At 41.5% G+C, this 27,642-nt stretch overlaps 1 protein-coding gene across 2 annotated transcripts; it reads right to left on the bottom strand.

The window, feature by feature from the left end:
* On the bottom strand, window positions 1-20,048 carry tmod1 (tropomodulin 1). Of its 2 annotated transcripts, XM_071534056.1 has the most exons (10): window positions 19,926-20,048; window positions 14,818-14,974; window positions 11,494-11,610; window positions 8,285-8,374; window positions 6,622-6,752; window positions 6,239-6,346; window positions 5,384-5,527; window positions 4,083-4,227; window positions 1,593-1,692; window positions 40-133 (listed from the first exon to the last, which is right to left on the bottom strand). In XM_071534056.1, exons 1-10 carry the CDS (start codon window positions 20,046-20,048, stop codon window positions 115-117), a joined length of 1,134 nt encoding a protein of 377 aa, XP_071390157.1. In that variant the 3' UTR covers window positions 40-114. The 2 variants fall into 2 exon arrangements, with proteins under 2 accessions (XP_071390158.1, XP_071390157.1); XM_071534057.1 differs by lacking the exon at window positions 1,593-1,692 and having other exon boundaries at window positions 1-133.
* Window positions 20,049-27,642: the final 7,594 nt, after the last annotated feature.

Raw genomic sequence — 27,642 nt, 5'->3', positions numbered from 1 at the left:
GCTGAAGAAGACGGACGGGACGGGGTTTGGAACGATGGTTGGGGTCGAAGGGGGGAGGAGGTTAGCCCTGGTTTCTACACGTTTGTCCGACACTTGGGGAAGATGGGTCCTCCCTCAAGCCTTCTCTTTCTTACTGTGGATGGAGGCAGAAAAGTGGAGGGGAATAGAGGGAAGAGAGAAAGAAGAGAGAGAGGGAAGAAAAGAGAAAGTTGAAAGGAAGTAGTGGGACGAAGGGAGGGAAGAAGGGAGCAGAAACAGAGAAATTAGTTTGGTCAGAAGATCCAAGAAATTCATTTTGAGCAATGAGGCAATTGTTGAGCTGCTTGGAATACTACTATTACTAGTACTGCTGCTACTACTACTACTACTACTACTACTACTCATCATCATCATCATCATCATCATCATCATCATCATCATCATCATCATCATCATCATCATCATCATCATCTTGAGCAGAAAGCAGAAGAAAGTTGCCCTGCCCCATTGGCGCTGCAAGAAGCAAGAAGGAACTAGAAGAAGTGGACTGGCTCCACAAGAGCAGGACAGATACGAACAACATCAAAGTCACGCCACTTTTCCTCCAAGTGGCTGTAAAAGTAAAGAGCTTCAGCAGGCAGAGCTCTTGAGGGAAGAAAAACGAAATGAGGATGAACCTAAAGAGAGCACAGTTAAGAAGAGGAGGAGGAGAGGACAGAGGTCAAGGAGTGAAGCCGAGGACACTGAGTCGACGCCTCGAGAGGATGGAGGTACATTCAAAACACGGAGGATCAGAAAAAAGAAAAAGGTAAAAAGACCCAAAGAAGAAAAGGGTGAGGCCTCGAGGAGAAGCTACAAGCACAGCACAGATGTACAGATGTGAAACTAAAGGAGAAAACAAGATAGATGTAGACGATGAAGGTACCAGTCCCAGAACTCACTAAACAGCTTGAGGGGACAGTTTCACGAAATGTAGAAGATCATGTTACCTTCACATTTTAGGCCTTGAAATGAAAATGAACGAGCAGTTGGATTATTGTATCCTCAGAATGACTTCAGTGATGTTCCATAGTGAGCATGACTTTTAACTTCTTTACTTTTATTGTGTAAGAGAGGACACAAGTCTCATTTTGGAAGAAAACTTCATTGGCACAACAGCATTTTTTACCCCTTTTAAGATTGGGCATATCATATAAAATGTCCACTGCATATGTGTTCTATCCCTATTTCTGGATCTCCCACTTTGTTTGCCTACAGCAGGAGTTCTTAGACTTTTTCAGCCCAGGACCTAAATAAGTCTAAAACATATTCTTACTATTGTCATGTGGAGTCCTAACAGCAATGGCCCTGCTGTAACCCATTTTAGGGTTTAAGGAAAGAGGTACAGGAGATACTGGCATAGGAGAGGTGAGGCAGAAAATGGGGCGCTTCGAAAAAAAACAAACTGATCTGAGTAAAAACGAGAAGAAAGCAAGATAGGCGGTGATAGGTGCTGTGGAGAAGCAGGAGAAAGTCTCAGGGAAATAGTGGCAGGCTCCGGCAGTCTGGAGAAGAGTCAGATATATTGGCAGAAGAGCGGTGAGGCCGAGCGATCGATTTTTTTTTATTTTTACTTCGTCTTGGACTTGAACTTTTTCCCGAAGGCCCTCTCCAGCTCGGGGACAGACAGAGTGAGGGTGAAGGAACCGTCTGAATCGGACCGGATTACCCGGGCTAAAACAATGATGAGGGGGAGGGGAAAAAATGATGTTATGACACATACACTTTATAATGCATTACAAAAGGATTCTAAACCCATTAGAAACACAGATGAACTTTTCTTACAATACAATCAGACAAACATCATCAGAAAACAACATTCGATTTAATATGGAATGTCCATCATAATATATAATCCTTCACAAGCATCACTTCAAGCACAAAGTCCCACATTGCACTGCATGATTGCTGCACTACTGCTGCACCTTTGTCAGGAAATGTTTGGAGAATTCAACACACATTCAACACACATCCTTGTACTCCTATCCTTATGAAGACCTTCTACTGACTACATTCCCTAACCCCCCAACCTTAACCCTCACCACTACATGCCTAACCCATACTCTACTAAACCTAATGCTAATCTTAACCCTAATACCAAAGCCTAACCCTAAACTAACCTTAACCCTTACCGTAATCTATACCCAATCCTAAATCTAACCTTAATCCTTAACCCAAATCCTCATCCTTGAACTAGCCCCTTGTAGAAATGAGCGAGGTCTAAAACTCAAGCTGGTTCTCACAAGGATAAAAGTACAAGAACACACCCACACACACTTTAAAATGTTTACCCAACGGTCACTTTTGTGCACCAATCACGGACTTGCCCACGCTCACATAAAAGGCAAACAAGCACAAGAGTCCCACAAAGAGAGCCTGACTGAGTCGTGTTACAAGCTTTTACAGGAAGGGATCTGACATAAGACCAGTCTGTTGCTGGGGTTGTTATGTTGGGACTTATCCTCAGATGCTCTACTTAACACCCCCCCCTTTCCGCACCCCCCCCCTACCCCCAACTAAATAGCACAACTGGCCTGAGGAGCTTGGGATAGTTAATTGACCATTGAAATTAGGTCTCATTTTTATAGACTTGCTTTTATGTAGTTGTTTGTGATTTTGCCCACATTTAATCTTGTGCTATTTCTTGGGATGTTTTTTCTTATCTCATTTCATTGTTTTTATTTGTATTTTTTTATTTTAACACATTTTCTATTATAAACTATACAGTTTGTCATCATTATTATTATAAAGAAATGCAAATATATAACTAGTGCACAACTGTGAATATCTGTTCCACTTATGCGTGTGTGTGTGTGTGTCTCTTCTCTTTCTCTCTCTCTTTCTCTCTCTCTCACACACCCACACGCCTTTCTTAGCGTTGATGTAATAACCCAGGAAGGCGCTGTTTTGATTGGCCGGGGCTTTCCGGCCGTACTGAGTTTCTGGCCAATGACATCACTCCGATTCCTCTATATTAGAGCCTGATTACAGCAGAACCAAAGAAGATATAGTGAAGATGAAGTGTCACCGCTGACGCATGTAACAACTTGCACTGCCAAGCGCAATACAACTGAAAGGCTATGGACATGAAATGTAGCTAATTCTAGTATCCGGAGGTGAACCAGAGGTCATGTGTTTGAAAAGCTGGGTTTTGTCCCTTTCTCAGTTCAATGCAATGAAAATGTGTATTACTTGCATGAAATACAATAGTGCTTATTGCTGAAGCAAAAACATGACATTAACAACAACAGTTGGTTCACTAATAGCATATGAATAATTCATTTAATAAATGGACAAATTTACTGAAGTATAAACAAGCTGCATATTTTTTTTTTCTTTGCTTATGTCCCCTGTTTTAAAGGAATAGTTCACCCCAAAATGAAAATTCAGTCATTATGTACTGTCAGTGGAAACTCCATTGTCCATTGAAGTTGGTAGGAACACCAAACACATAGAGTTAGCTCCTGTAGTTCCATCTCAGCCTTCTCCTAAACTATTAAAGTTAAAGGGACCATCTGTTTACAGCCCCGCCCCCCAAAAAAAAGCATAAAATGTTCATCAAGTTTCTCCAAACAGCTCGTGCAGCATAATCCAAATGTTTTGTAGCCAAACAATTGCACTGTGGGTCAACAGTCGCGCAGATGCTGCCTTCAAATGCTGTTGGAAATAACGCCTTTACGAGTATAGCATGGATGAACGATCGCAATAAAATGGCAAATGTAACTGGGAAAGTCACATTTTGCATGATACCCGACTTGCCATGATGTGACATTTTTTTTACTTTTAGCTGTCAAGCATAAACAACAACCTTTAGCCAATAAACTATTAAAATATCAATTACATGCCTGATGTACATTTTTCTTCTCTTCATTCTAATGTTGCAGCACAAAATGCCACATAATATTTATTGTTTCAGGGTCCATTTGTTATTTCAAACCAGTACTTGAACATTCTTTTTTCGTTTTCTTAAAGCAGGTATGAAAATGCATCTCTGTGTGTTTGTATGTGTGCATCTCTGCTATTATGTGTGTGTGTGTGTGTGTGTGTGTGTGTGTGAGACCCACCCAGGTCGTTGTTGTTCATCATGGCGTTGGAGCCTCGGAGGCGCGGGCCCTGCTGGGTGAAGTGGTAACCGAACTTCAACAGCGTGGTGTTCTTCTCCAGCATGCTGGCTATCTCCATCTCCACCTTGTTACCTAACGGCTGGCTCTGGAGAGAGGAGAGAGAGAGAGAGAGAGAGAGAGAGAGGAGGAGAGGGAGAGGGATTGAGAGGATTAAAAGAAGGGGGAGTTGTAAAAGATAGAAGAGTTCGGGGAAGGGAAAGAGGGAGGAGGAGGGAGAGATTGGGGAGTGAGGAGAGAAGGGGAGGTAGAGAGAAAGAAATACAGCGAGAGGACAGATAAGGGTGGAAAGAAAGGAAGAAAGGAGAAAGAGAGGGAGCAGAAAAGGTCAGATAAGAGGGAGGTAGAGAAAATAGAGGGGACAAAGATATATTTTTCTGCATTGTGGCATTTATTGCTACCGTTTTCTATCATTGCCTTGAGTCTATGAAACAAACTTGTGAAATATTTTTTCCAAGTGAAAATAATTGCTAAATATTCTCATAATTTATTCTCTAGTGCGCCTCTCCCACCTAAAGAGCAGCAGGCCGTTTTTCTAACAGTTTCTAACGGCCGGAAAGTGATACTGCTCTCATTGGCTGGCAGCACTAGAGGCTCCGCCCCCTTCTCCCTGCCCCAAACACACGATAATTCAGTTACCTTTTTCTACGCAACAACCCGACTACGTTCAAACTGCCTTGTTTCAGAGTTGCCATTTTTAATAAATACAAGTAACATCCAAACCCGTGAAAACATTCGATTATCCATTATATAGACCCACCCATGTTGAGATTTATTAAAATCAGTCAGTCAGTCAATCAGTCAATAGCCAGAGGAGGAACAGGAATGTAAGGAAGAGGTAAGAAAAGGAGAGCAGAAAGTTAGTTTGGCAAGAGAGGCAGTAGAGAAAGACATGCCGAATTAATGAGCGAGCGGTGAGTCAGATTTATAAATATGTAGCATGACAGCACAGTGCAATCTAGTGCAATCCAGGAGCATTAGACCGAAGTGATGAAGACGGCCTGTGTACGCAACCTGACTCTCTCTTGCACGCACACACACACACACACACATATGGGAGTGTCTGTGTACACATACTCTATGTAAGTGGGAAAGCAATTAGGGATGTGTGTTTGGGCGCTCTACCTATTTCTGCAAAACAGGCAACGGTGCCAAATATGAAGACCAGCAGCTTAAAAACAGACCCATAAAATTGAATATGGCAGCTACGGGCTGACTGCGAGTGTGTGTGTGTGTGTGTGTACCTGGTTGTCTATCTTGAGCTCCTGTAGTGTAGTGTTGGCCTGCAGTGACTCTATGAGGGCCAGTATTCCAGTCCCTGTGATGAAGTTGGACTCCACGTTCAGGCTCTTCAGCGTCGTGTTCACCTTCAACATCTCTGCCAGGGCCTGAGGAAACACACAGCACATGTCCTTACGTGTGTGGGAAAGAGACATGGAAGACAGTAAACAGAGAGGGGGATGATATGTAACATGAGTCATCAGGTAGATTTGAACACATAGCATCACAAGCACACGGCTTAACTCACTGAACTATCAGAACATCTTAAAATAACACGTCTTGGTAAGGTATTGATCCATCAGAAGCACCAGAAACAATTATGAATCGCAAAAGCAGTAGGCTTGGACGATATAAAAAATTCTTCTAAATTACATCAAATTTCTAGGCTATTATTATTATTAATAGCCTAGAAAAGAGATCTTACTACTCAAGCATTGGAGGTTGGAGGTTGGGGGTAGTCGACATCGCTGAAAATATCACGATATTCACAAAATATCGCGATATTTGATAATATCGAATATCGAAATGCCACCATTTGAGTTGAAACACCATTTGATTGATTGAGAGATATGAAGAGTTTTGTTCAAAAATAAGAAAAAAGTGACACCTTGCATTCCAAGATTTAAAAACGTGAGTAATAAAAAAACACCAAAAAAAACCCCAAAGCAAATTCTGGTACTTTTTAAAAAATAGCAGGTAACTTGGTTGATGTGGACCAATGAACTTCAGGTGATGATTTCCTGCCTAAATGGAAACTGTGTAGCATTTAGAGCAGAAGTCTTCCTCCTATATGGTAAGATGCTGCAGCGGTGACTTACGAAGGCGACCGGGTCGTTGCTCCTGGTTCCTACGATGCTGAACCTCTCCACCACTGTGTTCTTCATCAGGGCCTCAGCATACGCCTTCAGAGTCGGGATAGGGATGTTCTACACAGAAAAACACGCAGCACAGAACCATTGCAACTAAGCTAATGTTCTGTATTGTGGTCTTTACATTGATATTGTGCCTTCAAGGTATGGCAGTGCTTTGGGATACAGAGAAACAGCACAGAAACCTGTAATGTTCTAAAATACCCAAAAAACACATTAGACATAATTTAAATTCTCAGTGTTCTTCCAGGGTCATTACCAGGATTTTGTGAGAGAGAGATATTAAAAAACAGAACCATTAAAATTCATCACACACACACACACACACCTACCCTAATGTTATTGAGGTTGACCTCGACCAGGTCGGGGTCGTTCCTCTTTACCCTCATCAGAGTGTCCTCTACGTCAGTGGAGTTGGGCTCCTCGTCAGGGACTGGTTTATACTGGGTGCACTGGATCACACCTGGAACACAACCACACACTCTTATGTACGGCATGGTACTGCTGGAGTTAGATGTAATAGTTTTTCGACCCAGGGCCTAAACTGAAGAAATACAGCCTTGCCCTGGGAAGCAGGCTCATTAAAACATACCTACCCACCAGAGAGAGGTCTTTGACTTGAGACTGAAAATGTTTGAGTTTGCTAAATGTCTATGAATAGTACGCCCAGGATCAGGTTAATTACAGTCAGGAAAATGAGTTTTCATGCAATTAATCCTGGAATCTGATTTCAAGGGCCATGGGATGGAGCCAATTTGAAAGCCTGCTTCATGTAACGGTACAATTTTTGCAACACAAACAGCATTATCTGGATAGCTGATTGCTCCACTGAGACTCCTTAACATTACCTGCCAACATCGCTATGCCTATTGCCTATGTAGCCAAATAAAGAATAGCCTTCTGTATTATTCATGAAAACAGAATATTTCTCTCACAGGCAGTGAACATTGTGCAGAATGCTCTTGATTATGGGGCTCCCTGCTGGTTTGGATGTGTTTCACTTGAAATTGTCAAAAATCCCAAACTAAGCCTGAGCTATAGGTAATAATATACTGTTGTGAAAACCTTGATTCTCCAAGATACAAGTCACCTTTTTGAGAGCTATGAAAAACAACCTTGTTTTTAGTTTGACCAGCATGCGTTTTTTGAGTTTATCCAATGGGGTTTGAAAGGGTTTCATAAACCCAAGGATGCTAGAATTTTCTCAACCCATAGAGGAGCATGTAATCCCTCAGTTGAAGTGAAGACATCAAAATCACCTAAGTTGGAGTGATGAGGTTTTCCCATGACAACGGGGATATGAAGAAATGTCATGAAGAAATGCACAGTTCTATTCTGAGGTTGATCATATTTTAAGTTGTCATTTTTTTTAAACATGGTAATACAACAGTAAAAAAAGAGGAAAACTTTAGGCTCACTGTGGCAACGCATGGACATTTAATGACATGTATCAGTATCAGATACATGGGTTTGTCTGTCTAATATTTCCTTCTGTTCTCAACAAAATAATGTAAATCTATGTCTTCCATAGGGCTTCCATAAGCCAACACTGCAAAAACATGTGAACTAAGCAATCGCTGTTTTAGTTGTTGACTCTACAGAATAATATGGCTTCCACATCAAAGACATAAGATGAGGTAAAAGCCAAAGATCTCACTGTCGGCTTTTTGATTACAGATCTTCATTCATTCATTCATCTTCATAACACCAACATAAGGACCAACTTTTTCTCACTATCCAAACACTTCTGTATGTACTGTCCTGTATATCAGTAATGAAAGCACAGCGACTGACATTTTCAGGAGGCGATTCAGAAGTTTATGGCCGGCTCTCTGTATAAAAGCCGGTCATATTTGGTAGTGAGATGCTCTGTCTCTGCCTCTGTTTGGAGCTTGAGGGAAATCTATAGGATGAGCCGCCATGCAGGATAAACCAATGGCTCATTTAAGAGTGTGTGTGTGTGTGTGTGTGTGTGTGTGTGTGTGTTACACCTACTGTTGAGGCCTTGCTTGTTGACTATGGTGCTGCTGGCCAGAGCTTCGTAGTACTGCTGGTTACTCATCAGGGTGTGCATGCCCAGGATGGCTGGAAGACAGCAGGACAGGATGAGTGAAAATGGAGAGGATGGAGGGGAAAGGATGAGAGGGAGAAAAGAGAGAGGGATGGTTGCAACAGAGGAGGAAGAAGAGGATGCAAAGACATGAAAAGAAAAACGAACACACAGTCACATTGGGGTTAAAATAGTATGTTTTCTGTCTATATAAACACAGCCATACAGTAGATCACCATGCTAATACAAACAGCAGGACAGCACTTGCAGCATGTCAGCATTTTCACAACCGAGTCAAACCTGACACTATCAATCCCAACGGTCAAGCAATTATGTCAAAGCTGTGTATAATGTCCTAAATTATACAATGGGTAGTTTCCTTTCTAACATTGGTGTTCAAAGGGCCAAAACTGGCCTTGATTTTTGAAGCCAATGCTGAAGTCTTGGGAGAGAGAGAACCTCTACTGCCCTCTGCTGGCTGGCTGCAGGACAACTTGAATCTCCTACCCACCTCATTAAAAGTTAATGGCACCAAGGCCCATCTACTGTGTAGAAATACAAGCACTATTGCCAACTTGGCGAGTTCATTGCTTCTTAGAGCCTCCTTACGACTTTTCAGACCTCGCTGACTGCTTTATTTCTAAAAAGCGACTAGCAAACAACTGTAACCATAGGAACGTCTGTAGCTAGCATCTATGGCTACTGTGACCATACAAATGGTAGCTATCATTCATGAGCTAAACTGTAGCAGAACTGAACCATAGAAACATCTGCAGCTAGCATCCATGGGCTACAGTTTAGCAGAACTGCAACCACAGTAATGTAAACAAATCCAATAAGATTTCCATTCAGCCTCCAACCAGTAATGACAAGTTTTGTGCTCTTCGAATAAATTAAAAGTAATATTGGAAAAATTGTCCATGTTTCTAATGTCAGTTAGCTTAGTGTTTGTCAGCAGTAACCAACCAGTAACATCTTTTTTGGCACAAGGTGTCACTAGTTAATTTGATTACAACTCTGTGGACCAGACTTCTTGACTGTAAATTGATATGATTAGATATACAGCGGTCTGTTCTGTAAAACAACAGTTTCATTACACAATAGACCCCAGAATGCATTTGTTGAACCAATCAGAATTGAGTATGCAACAAAGCCATGTAATAAGACCGTATAAGGCAATATGGGCTGGCTTGCCTTGGCTCCACGTGTTCCTTTTTACGTGTCCTTTTTACGTAATATCTAACGACCGAAGCACGCTTCCAAAACAAAAGAACACAAGGACAGAGGACGGATAAAGATCCTGGAAGATTACCTGCCAGCGGATGGTGACTTGACCACTGACAATGAAGCCCCAAGATTCATTGCGAGAACAACGCATCACGTACAGAGCCAATTGAAACAGTTGGAAAATTGATCATGCGCATGACTTCAAGCACACAGTCCATCTCAAACCTTAAGGAAGAACCTCTGTGCTCACTTTCATCAGAAGATCATTCTCTCTCAGACAACTTGGGAAGAACTTTCCCCACAAAGGTCACAAGTATCGACTTGGCATTCTTGGGTTTGATAATCCCTCTGTGGCTCTAAAACTACAACATGGCTGCGCCCAGAAACCCCACTTCCTGGGCTTCAAACTGGCCGAAAGTCAACGGGTGACGTCACAGTCACTTGGTCCACTATTTGCTACAGTCTATGGCTTGTTCCAGTCATGCTTTATGGCCTTGTACAGCACACCTTGTCATGCTTTATATTATAAATGTTGTTATGCTTAGTAGGAACATAACTGTGTCTGGTTGTACATTCCGTTTTATTCTCTCAGGTACACCACAATGAAAACACTTGTAAAAATGTGTTGGTAACACTGCTGGTCACACAATCACAGTAAAGGGCAGCATCTTCTGTATTATTGTTATAATCAATATAGCTTGTGAAGCCAACCCACATTAGGGACAGACTAGCTATTTCAGTATTATGAATTCTAATTCCCTTTGACCGGATAAACAGGAGGAAATGTGGTTTTTGACAGAGTAGAAGCTACTCTAGAACAGTATATAAAACAAGCTATTTAGAGAGAATTATCACCTTGTCTATGTGTCAGAGAGATAGAGAGCGTGAGAACAGAGTGTGTTTGCATAGACATAAACAGTTGGGGAACATGAGCTGCCAAGCCATTCTTAGTGGGCACAACCATATTAATGACAGCTCCAGAGACTGGGTGTCCTCCTACAGTATGTCTAGTTATCTATTTTCGATTCCAGATTTCAATATCAAAACAGATTTCAAGTTCATTTTCTTGATACTAGTGGAGTCATCTGCCTACTCTGCCTTATTTCAGCATACTGACACTTATTTCTAGTAAAATTCTAGTGAAATTACATTGGAATCAAGTGGAATTATCTCACCCCAAGTTTTTCACTTGAAGACCAGCAGGTCTTTTAAGGAAAAATATGTTTTTAAGAATGAAAATGAGACCAAATGACTTAAGATGGAAAGGAAGGAAATCGCCTCCCAAATCTCCTTTTCCAGACAAAAAATCAGTAAAAGTCAAATGTTTTTAGACCTCTAAGCTCTCAGCAGCAGTGAGGAATATATAGATTTGGAAAGACTATCCATTCTGAAAGATTTTAAAATGCATTGTGTGCATGCGGCAAGATAGTTGCTACAGTAAAGTCATACACCATGCATGCATGTACAGTAAATGTACAGTACAGTAAATTACAAACAGCTGATAAAAGACTATTTTTTAAGATGTCCACTTGACACAAGCTGACGTGACAGAACATGAGAGTCGGCCCATGCAGACTTTGTGTGCAGTCTATACCCCGGATGGTGCTCGGCTAATGGACAGTGAGGTCCAGCAGTGATGGAGGAGGTGAAGAAGATGGAGGGACTGATGGAGGGATGAAGGGGCACACAGTGAGGGAAAGGTGGAGGGAAGGTGGAGGGAGCGCTAGAGGAGATGGAGGAGAGTTAGACTGAGGAAAAAGAGATTAACAAGGGCTAGGTGAGGTTATGATGATATGTTTACAATGATTAGAGGGACGATGGAGTGTGGAAAAAGGACGAATTATGATGAAGAATAACGTGTGAATGTGTATTTTCACATGCATACGTATGTTTTGCGTGTGTGTGTGTGTGTGTGTGTGTGTATTACCTGCGATATCACAGAGTTCAGCATCACTAGCATTAGCCAGGGCTTCTTCTAGCTCCGGCTCCAGAGTCACATTCTCCATAATGGGGTCCACCCTCTTCTTAGGCACCCACGCCTTCCCTACAATATGATTGGATACAGTTAATATAAAGAAATACACTACTACTATGGCAACCACTACAACTGCAACTATTACTACAACTAAGTATGATGATGATGCAAATAGTAAGACTACTATCACTATCTTGGGCTTGGGTCAATTCACTTTCATGTCAATAAATAAAACATTTTGACATTGAGATATTTTTTGGAGTTTTGAACAATTTCTCCTCCCTGAAATGCTTCAGTTTAAAGTGAATTGGTCTGTTACGGTCACAGTGTCACAATATAATGACATGAGAGTATGATTTTACTTCTACTATTTCCTTCATCTGGCCTGCATACTACAAAGAAAGAAAGAAGAAAGAACTAAGAACGGTGTACATTTTACATTTGAATTTTAGGCATTTAGCTGACAGTCTTATTCAGAGGGACTTTCAATTTCTAGATCAACAAAATTTCAAGCAACCAAAAAGCAGGAGTGCCCTGGCAGTATTCAGGAAACAACAAAGAGCTGGGGGGGGGGGGAAAGTAAAAGAAATATTTCTACTACTACTGCAAGAACTGAGGAGAGAGATAGGAGGGATTTTTTTGGCATACTACTGCACGTGGGCAATTTATTTAACTTTCTAACAGCAACCACCCTTTTCTTACTTACAGTAGAAAAACATTATCTTAGAATACACTACCACTAAAACTTAAAGTGATCAATTAAGCTGACCAGGTGATGACTGTGATGCTGTAATAATTTCACCTATGAAATCCACTAGATCATGAAGGGGAGTATACAGATTAAAGAATGTCTTTTATCAGACGTGGATTGTGTAAATGGGACCACAACTCAACACTAGGAGGGTGTTCCACATGATTTATATATCATGCGTATGAAACTATAGTGATAGAACCCAGTTCATATTATTTTCTATGGTCGGTCTGGAAGTTTTCAAGAGGTAATGTTGAGTGTTGGCAATAACACTTGGAAAAAGAGCTCCATTACATCACATTGATGCCAACTATGCCGCCCGACAAAGCTAAAGGATAACAAAGGATGACCATGTTTTCTCAGTACAAAGATTGTATATTGTTCAGTGTCATTTTTTGTTGACATGAATGCAAAACCCTAGTCATGACCTTCAACCTTTAAAAACCTCCAACAAAGCGGTTATTTCCTCCGTCAGTATGAATTACATCAAGCCAGTGAAGGCTGTTAACTTGTTTATAAACTGATCTTGATGTATATGTGTTGTAAATGCAAATGTTCAGCTGAGCTGAAGTGTCCCACAGTTCTCTGGCAGCGCTCTGCGTCCTGTCGTCCAAACCGGCTCTGTTACACAGCAGCTGAAGCGGGACAGGCTGAGCCGAGTATCGCATCGCGTCACGGTGGACCTCCTCCTGTCGTCACTATGTCTGACTGCCTGGAAGGACACGCAGACTTGGGGGGACACACCGAGTGCCTGTGTGTGTATGTGCGTGTGTGTGTGTGTGCGTGTGTGTGGTCTGCTCCTAGAGTTTCAGCCAGACATATTATCACCGGCTGCTTTTCAGCCTGTCATCACCCTAAAGACCCTGGAAGGACAGCCACACACACACTAGGTTAGAGAAGCAGGCTTGTGACTGGAAGGTTGCCGGTTCGAATCCTCCGACTGGCTGCTAAAATGTTGACAGGGGAAGTGAATAAGCAACCTGCTGTTGAGGTGCCCTTGAACAAAGCATTGAACCCCCAGTGGTTCAGTGCTTTGTCAGTGGCCACCAGGAGAAGACTATCATTGTAACTGTCTGAATATGAAAAAGGACGTAGCTGGAAAAGAGCATGCATGACTCAGTCAACTTTCCCTGGATAAAAAAAAGATTAAAATCAAAAAATTTAAAAGAGCAAGAACTCATGACATGGATTCAGTGGACAAATATGGATAAGAATAGGAGGACAGTTCAGCACTTTTGAGTGGACAGACAACCTGCTGTAGGAGGACTGGAGGACAGGTTAAGTGAAAAGACAGACTAAACGCAACAAAGGGGTTGCTAGAACCCTTGCATATGAGCATGAGGATGGAGATCTTATTCCTACGGCAGCCATTTTGAACTTACGTCACAGTCAGATGCACATCATACAAATGTCGGAACCGGACAAACATTTATCATTTCACAGATTTCCCACTGAAAAATGTATTAGAAATGGATCTCAATGATCCATAGGGACATAGGTTCACATTTTAAGGTAACATATTTGGCCCAGGAAAGTAGCTAGCTAATAGCTAACTAGCTAAGCTAATTAACTTTGCTTGGTTGGTGGTTGGTCATACCAGATTATAGCTATTACTCTTTGTAACTCTCCACAGTGCATTTCACCATTTTGCATCCCCACTTGGATTATACCAAATGTTTACTAGTAGGGGCACAACAATGGCTGCAGTAGTGCACAAAGTGGCATCCAGTGGGAAGAAAGCATTTTGTGTGTACATTCATTGACAAAAGTAATGGGACAGTGAGCTAAAGCTAGTCTTTTTCTGTTCTATTTCACTGTTAACTCATCTACAATGTAACATGGTTCCACATCAAAAGATGAGTTTGAGGCAAAACAACTGAGTGTTTTCTTAACACCAGTAAAGAAGACCCAGGTTAGTTTCAATACTCAATACTTGCACCAAAGAGTCTAATGGATGGACAGATAAAGACAGACAGACAGGCATTCGGGGTTACAGCAGGGAGACCTTCTAGAGTTTCAGATAGAGATGTCTGGTATTTCTCACCATCCGTCACACACCTCTGTATCACACTAAACTGGTGTGCTGACAATCCTCACAAGGCCTGTCGGGGAGGGGGTCTTGTGGAACCCGTCACTCTACAGGGAATAAAAACATCCTTCTACCCATGGATACCTGAGGTTTTCCAGGCCCTGCTAGGCCTGAGATTGCAGAAGAATTTAGGGTTTCCTCCTTGAAATATACTGTTTTAGGTTTGAGGTTTAGGTCAGGATTAAGTTGAGGATTAGGCGTAATTTACTGTAAGCATGTAAGAAGAGGATAGATACTGGATGATACCAGGAGTCTCCTCAAAGTGTTGGGACCAAATAGCGTCCTATGTTCTTGTCACTGGTTTGGTCGATAAAATCAAAGTTATGGGAATACTTCCATCCAGAGAACGGAAACTTTACTGCCATTTCTCATGTAAGCTGGTTTACTGTGAGAAGACAACTAATAATGACATACACACAGTAGCCCCAGGTCCTACCTCTCTTCTCCCCGGTGAAGGGCACCAGGTCTTCTTTATCAGGGTGCTCTTTGGCCTGTTTCTCCAGATGGGCCAGGAGGTTGTCTCTCTGGAAAGTTCCTGTAGGAGCCTTCTTGGTCTGGTCCTTCTGCCTCATCCCGGCCGGCAACAACGCATTCTAGAAAAGGGGGGAGAATTTTCAAAGGTTAAAAATATGGATTCTGTCCCAAGAGGAGGATTGGCATTGGTTACAGGAAAAATACACTTGGATACACTGTTATATATCATCAATTTGTGATGGTCAAACAATTCCAGGAGTTGTTTTGTGATGAAGTGTAATTAACATTTTTGGTGAACCCACTTTCTCTCAACTTGCCTCATCTACTTCTACTTCAGTAAGTTTATTTCCTACTTTTCCCTGAATGCCTTTCGCCAACATATGGGCATATAAATATATCCGTCTAGCCAACCAGTTCATGATCATAGGTGCTTTCTTGTGGCTGCATTGCATTCTGGTCTATTGAGGCTACTGTCAGTGGAGAAATTGGTCTCTCTCCTCTTCTACGATGGATTTCTCCTTGTACGATTGTTGAACCTTGGTGCAAAATGGCGGCTCTAGACAGAAGTCCTCGCTCTTTGTTTTTGAGGGACTGACACCAAAACCTGACATGTACGTTGATGTTCTAGGCAGCTGAAAATGTGACATGTGTCTCGATGCAACATCTTGTCATTTATCTTTGGCCAGTTATCTGTGGGAATAAGAAAAATACACCACCAAACAATAAAATGGGCCCAGAAATGCAAGCTAATATCTGTTTATTTTAGACTCTTAAAGTGTTTTAGGGTGAATTTTTCCTTTAACTTAAGGCATTTTCGGGACCCAGTGGGAAGTTCTCATCCAATTTTATCTGTGATGAGATGACTGCAGGTGAGTTTTCAAAAGCCCAATCCCTAAATACCAATGCAGCGCCCCCTATTGAAAATTATAACACCACTACTGACTTTGTTTACACAGTGATTTATTGGATTTACACAGTAATTTACTGGATTTAGGATTTTCTTTTTCCGCATTGAGGCCTTAATACAAGGATGAACTATAACCAAGCATGACTTTTAAATTAATTTTGCCGAAATAGGTTTGATTTACATTTATAATGTTTGCAAGCATTTTTTCTCTCTTGAGTTGAAAGTTTACCTGGTAACTTAGTGTTAAGTGAGGTTCATACTCTTTTAAAACCCTGTTGTGTAAGGTCAAACTACAGAAAATAAACACTCTTCTTCATTCACGAAAAACATACTTTCTAGAAGATGTTCAACAACAGCAAAATGTGAATATGTCCAACATTTAGATGACAAAATATCTGCATTGCATCTTTGAATGCATACTGAAGCTAGAAAAAGACACAAAGAGAGAGGACAGAACCAAACAGAGAATGCAAGAAAGTACGAATAAGCGCTAGAGTAAACATGAGAGAGATGTAGAGGCGGTGCTATCTTTGTTGTGGTGTAATGTAAATCCCACAACAGTCCCTATCTCTACTCCAACACACAGCACGGGACCAAGAAATTTCCCAGACCTTTAAAGCTGCTCACAAAGTTATTCTCAACCTAAAGCAGTGACCAAAAGCGCTACTTATAGCTTCATATCTTATCTCTCCTCTCCGCACTTAGAGGCCTCTCTCTCTCTCTCTCTCTCCCTGCCTTACTCTTTCTTCCACCTTCAGTCTTTCTCTCTCTCCCCCTCAGTCTCTCGCCTTTTCTCTGTGTCAGTTCAATTCTTATTGGCATGACTGTTTATCACGAGCAATATCGCCAGTTTATACAGTCAAACTGAGATGACAGATTATTTGCTTTGAAAACATGTACAAAAGTGCAGAATCTTCAATATTTATAACGTATAACTCTCTCTTCTCTCTCTCTTTCAGCAGCTATACAGTAGTGGTCCATAAATGTTCACGCCACATACAGTAGTATTTATAGTAAAGCTGAGAGTATATCACACCATCACTGCGACGCCTCGTGTGTCACACAGTTATATCAGCTGTGGGTTTGGACAGGCCTCTTATGTCCAGTACCTGGATGTTATTTTTAACAGTAAGAGGCAGATTGAAGGGTCTGTTGCTGTCTCTCTCTCTCTCTCTACTGTACTTCTCTCTGGCTCAGCACCTACAGTGGTCGTCTGTAAGTGTACATGTCACATGGTATTTATAGTAAAGCCTATGGTATATCACACAACACCGCTTACGAGCTGCGGACTTAAAACACATCTCATATACTTCATTCCTGTCATGGGAAATAGAGGTTACTTCCAGTGAAATCTAGCAAGGAGGGATATGATCTGTTATGTCACTGGTGTTATGGTTTTTAAAGGAAAAGTTCACCCAAAAACAAAAATTCTGTCATTATCCACTCACCCCTATTTCAGTTGAAACTAAGCCTTCACCCAAACAATTGAAGTTAAAGGAGCCATCTTGATAACCAGTGTAGTAATGATCAATTCTGTAATAAATATGTAATCAAACAAACTGCATCATCATGTTGGAAGTGGATGACACTGACTGGACCAGATCTGATATTTAATTAAGGGCCAGTGTCAGCAAACCAGTGAACCATTCTAACTCTAATGTGCAACTGAATGAATATAAAACAGGATGTGCTGAAAAAGAGCGATCCCTCTCTGGATAAACGAAGACAAGAACATATCTATTTAGGGTTAGGCAGACATGTTGTTCTTCCCGCCCGACACGGTGCTCTTACTTTGATTGGCTTACTGGAACCGGTGTGGGCAGCCTTGCTGGGAAGGTTACGCCGTGTTTCAGCACAAACTGCCCCTTTACTGTTGTGTAATCGGTTACGCACAGAACAGGCAAAAACACCGTAAGCACGCGCACGCTCCCTCTCGCTGGCTCTGGGTCTGTGTACGTCATGCAAGCCTCCAGATCAGTCAAGTCCTGGCATCGGGTGGACACACACACACACACACACACACACAGAGTCCCACAAGCTATATTTTTCCAGTCAGTCTCTTAGCACTAGGAGCACAAACACACACACACACACACACACAGTTCTGCACATTATACTATTCCAGTCATTCTCTTGGCACTGGGGGGGCATCCAGTCTCTGTATGAGCAGTTAAGACATTCATCAGAAAGCTATTACAGCTGCTGTCGGCACCTCTACCCATGATATATGACTGGGGGTTACTAAACTGGCTCGGGATGCTTCACATGCAGAAATAAACACCATAATAAAAGAGCAATACAAACTAAACACTAGTATAACTGATGCGCTGTACCTACAAAGCATTTACTAACTACATGATACACCACCTGGGCTAGCAACGATTACACTGATACATCAAATACAGAAATAAACGATGGGGAACAGGGCAGCTTAATAGTAGCAAAGTGGCGCCATTATAAAATCAGTCATATCAAAGGTGGAATATTTTCTAGGATTTATCTCTGCTGGCTGAATTTCACTTTACCAGATACATTGTCAAAATCTATTGAAAATGTGCCTTACAAATTGACTAACAAGTTGATTAACAAGTTTATTATGTTATGTATGAATTCCTGAAGTAGGCTAATTATGTCTGCAGGTGAAAGAGATTTAATATGCAGCATCATTGTTCTGTAAGGCGATTATTGGCATTTTTTTCCTGAATACTTCCATCCTTTTCATCCTTTCTGGAATGACTGCATCAGAAAAAGTGTCACAGAATGAATTTTCTGACTTTTTTTTTTTTTTCCTCAGAGCTTTTATTTCAATCTGAAGCGGGAATTCAGTCATTTGAGTCACATATTAGTATAAAAAAAAAAAATGCAATGCAAAGTAACATAATTTATTTCCGATTTTAGGCTGAATTTTACTTTGGTAATCCATAATCGATTTGAATCAAGAGATGCGTGTGTGTGTATCGTTCCATGCTGCTGTTGACGTGTGTCCAGTCCAATTTGTGGTGATATTACAGCTGTTCGCATCAACCTCTAACATTAGTGCTGTCGTGAGGAAAAAAAAATCACTTCTCTGACAGCTGCAGGTAAAGCGTATTTCATCTGGAGAGACCTTTACATAGAAATCTATGGCCTAAAGGTTTTATATAGATTATTTTAAAGGTATTTCTGTTTTATTCAAAGAGTATTAAGTGGACAGTGTTGGAAAAGCATGTGACAGATTAGCCAGATTCAAGATAGATTGTTTTGATGCAACATTCACCTGAATGTCTAGCCTAATTTTGTCTTGGATTATAGGCATACTATGAAAAATATATGATGTAGACCTAAGGCAGTGGACTTTGGCTCATAGGATCATGCATTGCACATATCAGCATTAATTTGAGGGACACATTACTGTGTTATGATCAATCAGAGGCCGTGTGCTACATTCAGCCTGACTGTGATCTGCAGGCTTTGTGAGACTAACTGGCCATGAATTGTAGGTGCAGCCTGTAGATAATAACACTCGCTTTAGTCCACAGTCCATCAACTCCCACTTCTAATACTGTGGAAACCGTTATTTACATTACAGCCGCTTACTCATGAGTACATTCAAGGGCATTTAAATCTTCTGCACTTAAAACAGTTAAACTGGCTAAAAAATGGAAATTACCCGCTAATGCCATCAGCCAAAAACACATCATAAAACATGTCACATCATAACACAAATATAGGATATAGGATATATGGGTTAGTAAGTCATAGTACCATTAAATTGCCCCCATCAGATACATGAACTAGCATAATTCTTTGTTTTTTGTACATTATTATTTACTGTTTATTACTTATTTTATATTCTGTTTGTGTCCTCAGCTGAATCCTACTTTGCTGCTGCAGTAGCCTTATTTCCCCCCAGGGATCCATCAGGTTTAATCTTATCTTAGATGACACATCCAACCATGTTAAAGCCTAAATAAACATTGCTGTTGTCAGGTGAAAACCACATATCTCCAGAATGTCAACTTATCAGGAATTAAGAAAAACTGGATTGTTTTTAGCTTGACCACCAAGCAGTTTTTATCTTATCCCAGTTAGACCATATGACACCAAAACTCTCCACTGACACCAATAGAACAACCAGGCAAACACACTCACCCCTCCTACTGAATAGCACACTATGAACTCACATCAGGATCCAGCTCCTCCAACTCGTCCTCTAACCGCTGAAGCTCTTCCTCTGTCAGTTTCTTCAGCAGCTCGTCCTCGTCTATGTCCCTGTACTTCTCCATCTCCTTCCTCATCACCGACATGATGGACAACGCACCTGGGAATACCAGGGAATAGATATGAGATATTCACCGTTTGAGAAAAGTTCAATCTGCTTTTACAAAATGTCTAAAAGCACAGAATTAAAACACATTGTGGTGCTTGTTAAAGGCATTTATGGATCAGAATTGGCTTTCACAATATATCTTGTATTTCAGCTGTGTCACTGGATTGAGAAATCGCTTGAGTCGTTGCTTACGTTCTCTGTGCAAGGTTTAGATGTTTGAGATGATTCGATTATTCAGTTGGTTCTGAATAAAGGGATCTGAAAGGCTTTCAAGTGGTTCTGCAAACACATGTAACTCACCTCAGTAACCCCTCCTAACGAGAAAGCCAAAATGAAGGTGACCAAGTGCCTGGAAAAACCCTGGGGGGGATATAGGAGATACCTGTGGATGGAAACAACAAAGAAAAACAAGAGATTAATTTAATGCTGGAACATCTGAGGGTGTTTGAAGGATCGGCGCAAAAGCAAAGCCGACTTTTATCGGTTGCATGCCAATAGTCAAGTTCACAAAAATCACACTCCTAACAATCCTTAAAACCATCTTCAAGCAGATACAATGCAGCACTATATTACCCTTCGCAGTCAAGTTGACTGTACTCACCTCAGTGACCCCCAGCTCACGAGTAAAATAACAACGAAGGCAGCCAAGTGCCTGGAGAGCCCCTGGGAAAGACAGAGACCTGGAGGAGGGAGAAGCACAGAGTGAAGAGAGATTAATAACTCTCTAGATTATAATGCAACAGATACAGTAAGTCAGCCATGGAGGAGGAAATTAAACATCTTGTCCCTTTGCTTGTTTTCCCTTTTCTTCCTTCTTTCCCTTGCCATGACCTCTTTCTAAACAAAAAGCAAGGAGACGGTGACAAATTGTGAGTCTATTTTCTTCTCAATGCAACTGACCAGATAGCCAAAAAGTATATTGTGGATAGTAAAAGAAAATCACATATTTTGTTCGGAACTATCCTTTACTTGCTCCATTTTTTATGCTTGCCATGTCGCTAAGAAACTGTAGGATTTTCATTAGGTCCTAACAGGTGCCTGAAATGCCTGTGGTAGTAACCTTTATAACCCAGCTGATAGACATAAGTTACTGCTCCTGCTGCAGCTAGTTTTCACTGCAGTTGCATTGGAAGATTGATTATTCCATTTCAAATGTCTCTACAATTCAATTGTGGAAGCATTTAGCTAGCTAGTAGAAGGTTCGTTTCAAGTTCCTTGGTTTACTGATAAGGTAAGTCATGTCACTTTACAACACTGGTTTGTTTAGGTTTTGCAAACTGTCTGACTTAATCAGTGTAAGTCGGCTTCATCCTTTGTTGAGGATGTAACATTAGCATAGTTGGTCTTGCTAAGTGTATGTTAACTATACGTTTGTTAGGTTGTAGTAGTGAGCTATGACCTTATTCACACGCCGGCCATTTTGAACAGTTGGGGTGGGAAACTGTGCAGAGCAAATACAGCTCGGCAAATGTCTTATTGTTGTGTACCATATACAAACATTTATCATTTCACAGATTCCCCACTGAAAAACTTATTACAGATGAATGGATCTCAAGAGTTTAATATATTTGGCCCATTATCGTTAGCAACGAGAGTCTAGTATAGGAAGCTAGCAGCTCCAACTAGTAAGTGAGCCAATTCCCTCCTAAATTCAAGCCAATGCTGATGTTCCCAAGATTGCTAGCTAATTTAATAACCATTAGGTCTATCTGAAAAACCATATATGTGTTTAAGTAACACTGTAGTTTTATGCTAATCTTCTCCCGAGTGTTCAAAATGGCTGCCGTGTGACTGTCAATTGGTGATTTTGTATGTACTAGCATTGAGCTTGTTTTCACTTCTTCACTTCCTTCTAAATCAACTCTCCATTTCCTCCCAGTGTCGTGTCCTGTTTCTAACCCATCTGCAAAGAGACAGAGACAAAGTGCAGGTCTGCTTTTCTTCACAATGCAATCTACAGAAATCATAAAAGTCAACTGTGGATAAACCAAATACCTTGTCCGGAAATGTTTTTTCTCCACATTTTCTTTCTTTCACTGGTCCTGTTCTCTTTCTAAGCCCACTGTGAGGAGACAGTGATAGAGTGTGGATCTATTTTCCTCTCTCTTGCTTTCTCTACATGGCTAGATAGGATCTTGGCTGTGGGACCAGATGGGTGATGATGGATGAGGTGGAGTGGAACATTTGTGGGTCACAACACCCAATGCTCAGCATACTTGCCGTCTCTAAGCCAGGGTTTCTTAAAACTATGGGTCAGGGCCTAAAATGTGTTATGGCCTAAATTGCTGATGATCCCACACAAGAAGACTAATAATAACTTGTATTTTACTGAGCCTGCGTCCCTAGATGAGAATAAATGTACTCAGTTTGAGTTGCAGGTTGAAGAAGTTTAAGAACCCTGTCTCTAAACTGACCAAGTCTAAAGTGCTAGAAATGCTTTTGGGTGCCTTTTGACTGCTGTGACTTTGACTGCTAAAAGGTGGGGTCAAGCACACCATTCCTTTGTTCTGCTTTCTCTAAGCAGCGTGACAAGTTTCCAGAACCAAAGATGAAGAACTGGGCTGAGCTCCAAATCATTCTGCTCCAAGTCTCCTGGAAGAGCCTGAATTGGCCTAGTGAAACCAAACAGACCAGGGCCTGCAGGATTTACAACGTTTCTTTAAGCCTCTGGCGTTTCTGCTTGACTAGAAAACACTGAGTGGGTATGAAAGGAAAGACAGGATAAAGGGGGATGATATGTGACCCAGGTCATGAGCCAGAGTGTAACCTGTAAGGTCATGAATACATGGCATGACCCTCGCCCTCTGAGCCACCGGGGCGGTACATTGCTCAGGTTTCTAAGAATAGCAGCCCTGATATAGGATCACTAGTCAAGTCAGATATAAAACCTTGACGTTGTCGTAAAAGGTCAAACTGATCTTAGATCGGTAAGGCCTTGTTCAGACTGCCAGCCCAAATCGGATTGATCCATTATTGGTCACATACAGTAAGTTCTTGAACTTTCTTAACCCACTAAGGGCCAGAGTGAAAAAAAAAGACAAGTCTGTTTTACTCCAGAATTAAACAATTCAACTCTCGGAGAACAGTGGACAATGCTTTAATGATAAAAACCAACATGTAATAGCCTTGGCCAGAGCCTTGAGTAGAAGAAACGTCTTAGGAACTTGAGAAGCTTCGAATAATTCTCGTTTGCTTTGATGCATGCACCTTGGAAGAGTTCGCAAATATTACAAGACGTAAACAAAACTTTCTTCAGATTCCACATTCACATAAATCTCTGTAAAACTCGGTTTTGCAGCCACATGCTATCAGAGCGCCGAAAAACTCTTCCATCCAATAAATCACGATGTAAACAAAGCAGGTAGCGAGACGACAGCGCTTGGGGCCTTTAGACACGCGAGTCGGCTACTTTCCCGCTAAACGTCTTCAAACAGCTTACACTGTCATGAAAAATGTGGAACTGGCCGAAAACAGACTGTGCAAGTGCTGTGCGGTCGTTTCACTTAAAATGTCTTGAAATAAGCTTGGTAAATCTAACCGCGAGATGCTTACTCAGCTTGTCATAAGCGGCTGTCATCTCGAAGCTAATGACAAACACCTTAGAACCGGGCGACCCTCCAAACATGGGAGTCTGAACTGTGTCATGGCAATATACTATAGAGACTTGTAAATGCTTCGTAAGTGTTTTATAGCCTCTGACATTCATTTTAAAAACATATATACAGCAACTTATAAGACATACGCCAGCAGGATGTCACCTCTAAAGATTTTTTCCAGTCTCTGGCTTGTACTGACTTTCGAAAGGGGGCAGAAAAATAAAAATATGGGTACAGTTGCTCATACAGTTGAACCTCTAGTGGCAGCAGACCTGGAGCAACTCGCTTTTTAAATAATTTGTTTGCTTTAAACTGCTTCACACAGCACATAGTTGGGGTTTGGCATACAGGACAATCAATGCTATGAATTGTATATCATAGGAACGTCTTTCGAAGTGCATTTAGCATGGGGGGGTTGTGATTGACAGTTCAACCCAACGCCACCTGAACTGTCCTGATCTGGTAAGCCTGGGTATTCCAAACAGGTGAAAACAAAAGTCGAGAATTATTTGCTCATACTATTTGACCCAAGTCTGAAGATGGGGCAGTGGATGGATCTTGGTTCAAATGGGAATCTCTTGTTTCTCTATAAGGAATGAAAAATCCCCATAATACTCCTATAATATTCCTACTGGGACTTATACTGTTTGTGGTTATAGAGATTTTATCATACTTCATGGTATTTTTACTGTGTTATTTGTATAGTCTCCTAAATTTTATTACAGGATTACAAAAGGGTTTTTTTTGTAAGGCCCACTAGACAACAGCTGAGAGAGACAACTGGCCTGCTGTCCCAGAACCAAAAGGGAAGTGACGCATGTGACAGAGATATAAAGGAGGAGAGAGATAGTGTGTGGGACAGAGTGAGAGAGACATTGCATGTGTGTGTGTGTTTATAAAGTACATTTCCTGCTGTGACAGTAGGGGTACAATATATGTAGAGGTTGTCCCTTCACTTACTCACTGGCTTTAGCCTTAGCATTGGCACAAAGCATGGATGCTTACTAAAACAGACACTACAGCAAGAGTTCTCAGTCTTTTTCATGTCAAGTAGGTGTTTACGTTTGTAGTTAGGGAGAAAATGAAATAACAGTAAAATTGAAATGAAGCTGTTTCTCATTTTGCTGAGGAGCCCTTAGGAGTCTATCGAGGATCGCTGGTGGGCCCCGGACCCCACTTTGGGACGCAGTATGGAGTCGTATATCAGGAGCTGGATAACGAGGGGCCCATCAGCTCGCTGGCTGCCTCGGCCCCGGGGTCGGGCCATTTGTGCATTCTGCAGAGGTCAAAATGTTATGTGTTGTGTCACTTCACAGGGCAGCTTGCTGAAATGGAACCTTAACAGAGGTGACAAATGGATTTATGAATATAGACATAAGTGTGTGTGTGTTTGTTTTTAGAGAATGAAACAAAGTATGCTGATAGAGAATTAATATGAGAGAGAGCGAGGGCCTGTCTACCTCTACAAAGTGTTTAGAAATGACACAAAACAGATGACCGAAGAAGCTGTTTACAATAGTGAACAACAGAGCATATTGGGCTGTTGGAACAAAACAGAAAAAAACCCCACAACTTAGAGTAAGAAAGCTACTGGAGCAGCTCTATAGCTCTACACTGATGTACAATATGCAGGTCATGGAAGAAGTGACAACCAGCTTGTCAGCAGACAACTGTTGCATCTCCCAGCACTTGTTGACTGATTATGCAAGGTGGTGATGATAATGTCGGCCTATATTTTATATTTAACAGCTCCGCTCAGACCCTCGCATTCAATTCTATGCCAACCTGGTGCTTTTGCATGCGTTTTGCATGCAGTGTGTTTTAGACCTGTACATATAGGGTGAAAACAGTGGTGAGAGTGAACCCTATGATTAGAACAGCCATACATTCTCAAATAAGGAGAATTACTATTGCATGGAATAATAGTGACATTGAACTATTCCTCGGTTTGCTGGGGACCCCCTGGCACCCCGTCAAGGACCCTACTTCTAGAACCACTGGCTTAACTAATTTGTTTCCACACTTTTTTTTATGTCAAGGACCCCCAAATAGATGCATTTGACTATGGACCCCCATATGATCAGACTAACTTACTAAGGAGACCCATTTGCTTAGAGTTTTGTAGTATGATTTACTGTAGAATCAATAGCCTACTGTAACTTTGACATGGAACCCTATGATTAGAGTAGCCACTGTTGTGCATTCTCTAAATGGGACGAAACTAAAAATTTAAGTGAAATTAAACTATTCCTTATTTTTCCTGGAAACCCCCTGGAACACCCCCCCACCCTTCCACACACACTCAATGACCCCAGAAAGTTCCCGGGCCCCAGTTTGAAAACCACTTTTTTGGCATTGTTTTTCCCAATCCAAATGAGTTATCCCGTTCATTATTTCAACCTAGAAGCGTTATCCTCACTAATTTGGCTGCTTTATTGCCGGCGGTATAATTTTGCATTTATTTCCGTACCTCCTCCAGCGCTATTTATAGCCGGACGGTCCCGCCGGGTGACAGCAACGAATACTTTGACCAGATATGGTTTCCTTCAGAGCCGCCTGGAGTCGCACTGCTCGGTCCGCTTTGGTGCAAGCACAGAAAGCCGGGATTCCGCCAAACTCGACTAGACGAAACCGTCCATGACCCGCAGATAATCCTTGAAGGAGCCGATAGGAAAAGTTCGCACAAGTGTTTTTTTATTTATCCACCCGGTCTCGAGTCGTCTCGCGGCGGGTTTGGCGGAGGCTGAACTCCTCTCCCGCAAAGGGCAAAGTAAACTTATGGAGCGAGATCCTCCTCCTCCTCTCCGTCCTCCCCCCACACGGCTGCCCTGTCACTCCGGTGATGTCATGCAATGTAGCTGCGTCTATTATCGGACGGCCAGTAGTACCGTTCGCGAGACACCCGTTGTCGGACACGACGCTTGTCTGACACGCTTCTTGTTCTTACCCCTTTTAACCGTTAATTTGAACGACGAACCCCGCCAGAGTCCGTCAATGACATATTTTAAACAGTTCTACCAAGGCACGCGATATTTTCTTAAGCATGCGCGGAGCATGTCAACTTCATACGCCGGAGCAATTTGTAAACTTTGCGGTCCGTTTTCCCCATTTTCTTTTCTTCGCCTTGTATCTGTGTTTAGCAGCAGCCCAGATCTCCATCTCGTCAACAAACAGCTGTGAAAGAAAGGCGACAAATAAGTTCAATAGAGAGTTTACAGCATTCGACACTGTCCGATAATGGACCTCCCGCAGTTACAAGTTTCACTACAACTGTTGCTTTCACCAGCGCATCTCTGCAGACTCGCACACGGTTTTCTCCAGTTTTAAACGCTTCAATCCAATACACTCGACAGTAATACGCTTTCAATCAAAATACAAACTCATTGGAAGGCTTCGTAAGTACATATATTTTAACAACGAACAAAAGAACAGCTTTTTGAAACAACAGTGGAAATAGCACAACGCTCTCTTCAGCCTAGTAACAGAGGATAATGTGAAACAAGGGGACTGCATCTGTAAGGCTTAAACAACTATGTATATTCATGCAGTTAAGTCATTTACGCTGAATTAATAAATGTAAAAGATATATGCACAAACTAAGTGCAAAATGAGCCACACAATTACATGCATTAAAGTCACCGCAAACATAACAAAATCAGTTCCACATGGGAAAAAAAAAATCCAATTCAACAAGTAATAAATAACATTAATAAACAATAAATAAACAAAATATACAACACACAGATGGCTTAACTGCAAGGAACAAAAGTTTGTGTTGATCAAAGAAAGAAAATGAGAAACGCATCAGAGAGATACAGTAAAACACACACGCTGAAACAATGTCTGGGTTCATTACAAAACGACGACTTCTGGGACTGGCAGGAGAACCATTTGATGCCGCTGTCCATCTTTTTATAACAATTTTAAGCACAACTGCATTCTATGGCCGCAGTGCGCTCCTTTGGGACAGATACA

The sequence above is a fragment of the Centroberyx affinis genome, unplaced genomic scaffold (assembly GCF_046629955.1).
Source record: "Centroberyx affinis isolate AG114_WGS23_722 - 3 ecotype Tasmania unplaced genomic scaffold, CSIRO-AGI_Caff_v1 ptg002479l_1, whole genome shotgun sequence".
In the NCBI taxonomy this organism is placed as follows: domain Eukaryota; kingdom Metazoa; phylum Chordata; class Actinopteri; order Beryciformes; family Berycidae; genus Centroberyx; species Centroberyx affinis.
Note: the sequence above shows the minus strand (reverse complement) of the source record. Positions and strands in the feature narration are given on the sequence as shown.